Below are 4,055 nucleotides of genomic sequence, written 5' to 3'. Positions count from 1 at the left end.
AGTGCCGTACAGGTGTTCTAATGTTATTTCCGGGAAAGGATCGTGCTCCTAGGAGTGTGATGTAGACAGCCTACCCTAATGTAATTCTCACGGTTCAAACTCATAACCTATAGGTAATAGGTTCTAATTTTAGTGTTGCTCCAAGATACCACTTAATATTATGAAAATAGCATGGGCTAGTCAGTGTTCGGACGGGCAACCAAAAAATAGTTACTGTTTGCAAAGCCATTAAAAAATAGCCATTATTTTAGCCGAAACACAAAAAGTTCCAGCATAATATGCTGTATTATAGAGCTCATGCGTATAAACTTCCAGCATATTATGTTGGAACTCCAGTATATTATACAATTCTAGCACATTATGCTGGAATCTCATATGTAAAAAATTCGAATTCCAGCATATTATGGTGGAATTTTTCCAAATTTTTAAAGGTGTTTTTGATCAGATTTTATCTTTATATAAAAAGTGGCTAAATTTCGATTACTTTTGAAATTATGACTATTTTCCAATTACCAGTTATAAATCAGGATATTTTTTTATTTTTTTCCCCTTAATATTCCAAATTAATTATTACATAATTTTAAAATACTATAGTAATATTACTTGTCTAATACAGATACAAGACATTCAATAATAGGTTTTCTCACTTTCGGGACATTCACTCATAAGTCCATAGCCGCCGCCTCTCCATTTCATCTCCGGCGCCGGCAGGTAAGAATCTCTTTTTCTATTCATCTTTTAGGGTTAAATTTTTCTTATTTATTAAAGCCATTACTCATTAGTTTGAAACTTGTAGCAATACAGAATGCCTGAAAACAAGCCTATAATCGGACTTTCATGGGAACCAAAATTACCTCAATTATCATTTGGTACCAAAAAGAGCAGTTCCAATAAGGAGGCCGAAACCAGTGCAGTATATAAACCTAGTTCTGAACTTATTGACGGCTTATTTGTTCCGCCTAATGATCCTAAAAAGGTGAACAAATTCCTTCGGAAACAAGTCAAGGATACAGCTGGCAAAAATTGGTATATCTCAAATTTCTATATAGTTTTTTTTTTAAAAATTTCAATATAGTTACTATCATAATTTGTTCCTTTTTACAAAAATTATGGATTGGTTGTGAAATTTTTAATTAGGTTTGATATGCCTGCACAAACAATCACTCCGGAGCTGAAAAGAGATCTCCAGCTGTTAAAGGTGATTCTTTTAACTGCAAAGTCTCGCTTTTTTACTCGTATATTTTTAGCTCGACGGAAGGTTGATGTTTTTGTGTTACTTGTGAACTTTATAGACATGTATGAATGGAGAATTTACATTCGTTTCGAAGCTAAATGTCATTGTATGACTTCTGTTGTGCATTTGAAGCACCTTCTTGGTATTTGCTTTAATAATATTACCTGACTTTATCAAAAGAAATTTTCTTTTAGAAGATAAATTGAAGAATACTGAGGGAGCGCTTTTTTGTTACTATTGCCGCTTTAAAAGAATAAGAAGAAGATCCCTTGTCTAGGACTTGATCTTGAATTTTGTGATACTAATTCATAACAATAAAAGTCAAATTTGACGTTTTAAGATGGGTGTATTTCTGTTGGAATTTTGGCTCATCTATCTTAGGAGCACTAGTTGTTTTCTGAGATGTTGAAAATCAATAGACCCTTTCCTTGAGTAAAGATTAGAGTGAGAAAAATATAGATGTACACTTTACTCTGTTGCTGATCAATGCTCTACTTCCGCTGAACACTTTGTCCACGACCAGTAAGCTAGATAGAATTGGAATGTGTAATAGTCTCCTACTCGTATTTCAGAAAAAACGCAACTTAGTGATGCTCCACTCTCTAGCTTTGTGTTCCATTTTAACTAATTTTTGTGGTCTTAAAAGGGGAAAAAGGTTGTCTTCATGGTGCCTGTTACAAATCCCCAACAAGCTTAGACTAAAGTAGCATGTTAATTGACATCTCTGATTCATTTGTTATGTCCCATCACACTTCATAAATAGACAAAAAATGTTATATTCAGTCTAGTGTATTAAGTTTTATGTTCTCCAACACAGTACGATAATCCTAGTTCCACCTGTAATTTTTTCTTGGATTCTGTTGACAAGATGTGAATTTAGACAGTCCTGAGTACATGTGCCAAACATGGACTTATCAAAATCCAATCATGCATAATGGCCACTTTTTCCTATGATGTATATTGTATTGCCAAGTTTTCCCATTTTTATGCCTCGTTTAATTGCAGTGATTTCTCTTACGACTAAGTTCTCAATTCTGAAAAATCTGATTGCTTCAGTTAAGGGGTGCCATGGATCCAAAAAGGCATTACAAGAAGAGTGATTTAAAGTCAAAAGCACTGCCTAAATATTTCCAGGCAAGTCTATTATGTCATAAACTATTTATATATCACACATTCACTTTTATCAGCATCTTAGTTTCCTGTTGGCAAGAGGCAAGACTTTGATGGTTTGAAACTTGAGCAGGTCGGCACAGTAATAGAGCCAGCATCTGAATACTACTCAAGCAGACTGACTAAGAAGGAGAGAAAGACGACAATTACTGATGAGCTTCTTTCCGACCGCAAACTTGGGTTGTATAGGTAAGTCATGAACATAAATAAAAGTAAAGGATCTATGCAACTACTTTAGCAGGTCTGCTCAATTGAACTCTAGCAGTATTGTTTTGAGCTGGAGATTTATGTGTCTAATCAGGTTAGAATGAATGAATTGCCTACCTTTCTGAAATTAGCAGTGTTGGCAGCTAGTGATAAAGGATCCCTCTCTCAGTAGTTTAACCACTCAAGCTTCTCTAGCTTTTGCTTAACTGTCAAGTTCAGCTCAATGAATTTCATTTCACAGAAGTAAAAAATGAACTCGCTAAAGGATGTTCATGAATACTAAAACATTCTCAATGCGTGTGTCGGGCAGGTCTGCTTGCTTTAGATGGGTAATGGGGTTGTATTGATCGGGGTTATGGTGAAAGCGGACCGGACTGAATTTGAAGTTAACCTTCAGACAGTGAGGGAGCTGATATCTTAACATTAGAATACTCAGAGAATGAAGGAATCCTTAGATCTTCTTTTACTATTGATCTATGTTTGTATCATTTCACCTTCAAAGCTCGTTGATTCTTTATCACCATACTAAGATATGTGGAGCATGATGATTATAAAGATTCTGAGCTTTGACCGCAGGCTCTCAAGCCTCCTTTTTTGTGATTTCATTTGAGTTAGGAAAATATTCAAACTAATCTTAGATCTAAGCTTGAGAACAAAGAACTGTAGTCCTAAATGTTAGATTGGAGTGAATTTTATGCATTTTATCTTTTTTGCCTGCTTGCATTGAATATGCTCATTCTTTCCTGGGTCATTGACTTATTGTTAACAAGAAATCAGGAAAACATAGTTTGTCTATCTACAGTCCAGTGTTCTACTAATTATACATGCATGGGCAAAAGCTGTATACCTCACTTGTATTTTCTTACTATGAGGAAAGTATTGTCTCATATCATGCTTTGTTCTGCTTACTATGTTCCTTCTGACCCATGTATGCTACACAGAAAACGCAAGGTTCGCGAGATTGAAGAACATAACCGGCCAGGTGGAGTTGACAAGTGGAAGATTAGAGGTTCACAGTCATGGAAGCGGGCAAAGCAAAGAAGGCATTGAGGCTTACATAGTGTTTAAAAAGCTGTGGTTCCCATTTTTCCCTGTCTGGCCAATTGAGGAGGTTAGAAATCTGTTATGAGGTGTACGTGACGTTCAGGAAAACTCTCCAGATGACATAATAGGGAAGGTTTGGCAGAACTTTTGACATTGCTGATGCCATAATTACAGCAGCATACTTGTAATACAAGTTTTTAGCACTCTAATTGAGTTTGTCGTCATCAAATTTGAATTATCTTGCCGATAATGTTCATGTATACTATTGCCTTCAGAAGGGGTTGTGACCACTAACTCAGCAGTCTACTTTTATTCTTCCTGGTATCAAAATATCAGAATGTTCTGCATTGTGGAGTGATGTTTTGAGATGCTATATATTTTTCACAGCCGTTAGGTTGGA

The 4,055-nt window shown here is 35.6% G+C and overlaps 1 protein-coding gene across 2 annotated transcripts; it reads left to right on the top strand.

Moving 5' to 3' along the window:
* Nucleotides 1–617: 617 nt before the first annotated feature.
* LOC109212025 (rRNA-processing protein fcf2-like) lies at nt 618–4,055 on the top strand. Of its 2 annotated transcripts, none has more exons than XM_019375638.1 (6): nt 618–711; nt 805–1,026; nt 1,138–1,198; nt 2,291–2,368; nt 2,478–2,593; nt 3,553–4,055. In XM_019375638.1, exons 2-6 carry the CDS (start codon nt 806–808, stop codon nt 3,659–3,661), a joined length of 585 nt encoding a protein of 194 aa, XP_019231183.1. In that variant the 5' UTR covers nt 618–711; nt 805; the 3' UTR covers nt 3,662–4,055. The 2 variants fall into 2 exon arrangements, with proteins under 2 accessions (XP_019231183.1, XP_019231182.1); XM_019375637.1 differs by having other exon boundaries at nt 797–1,026.

This window comes from Nicotiana attenuata, unplaced genomic scaffold (genome assembly GCF_001879085.1).
Source record: "Nicotiana attenuata strain UT unplaced genomic scaffold, NIATTr2, whole genome shotgun sequence".
Taxonomy (NCBI): Eukaryota; Viridiplantae; Streptophyta; class Magnoliopsida; order Solanales; family Solanaceae; genus Nicotiana; species Nicotiana attenuata.
Note: the sequence above shows the minus strand (reverse complement) of the source record. Positions and strands in the feature narration are given on the sequence as shown.

Bases quoted from the DNA above. Each gene is read 5' to 3' on its own strand.
- LOC109212025 (XM_019375638.1), top strand. From the start codon at position 806: ATGCCTGAAAACAAGCCTATAATCGGACTTTCATGGGAACCAAAATTA. The intron at 1,027-1,137 runs GTATATCTCAAA...ATTTTTAATTAG, and splicing joins GATACAGCTGGCAAAAATTG to GTTTGATATGCCTGCACAAA. The intron at 2,369-2,477 runs GCAAGTCTATTA...AAACTTGAGCAG, and splicing joins CACTGCCTAAATATTTCCAG to GTCGGCACAGTAATAGAGCC.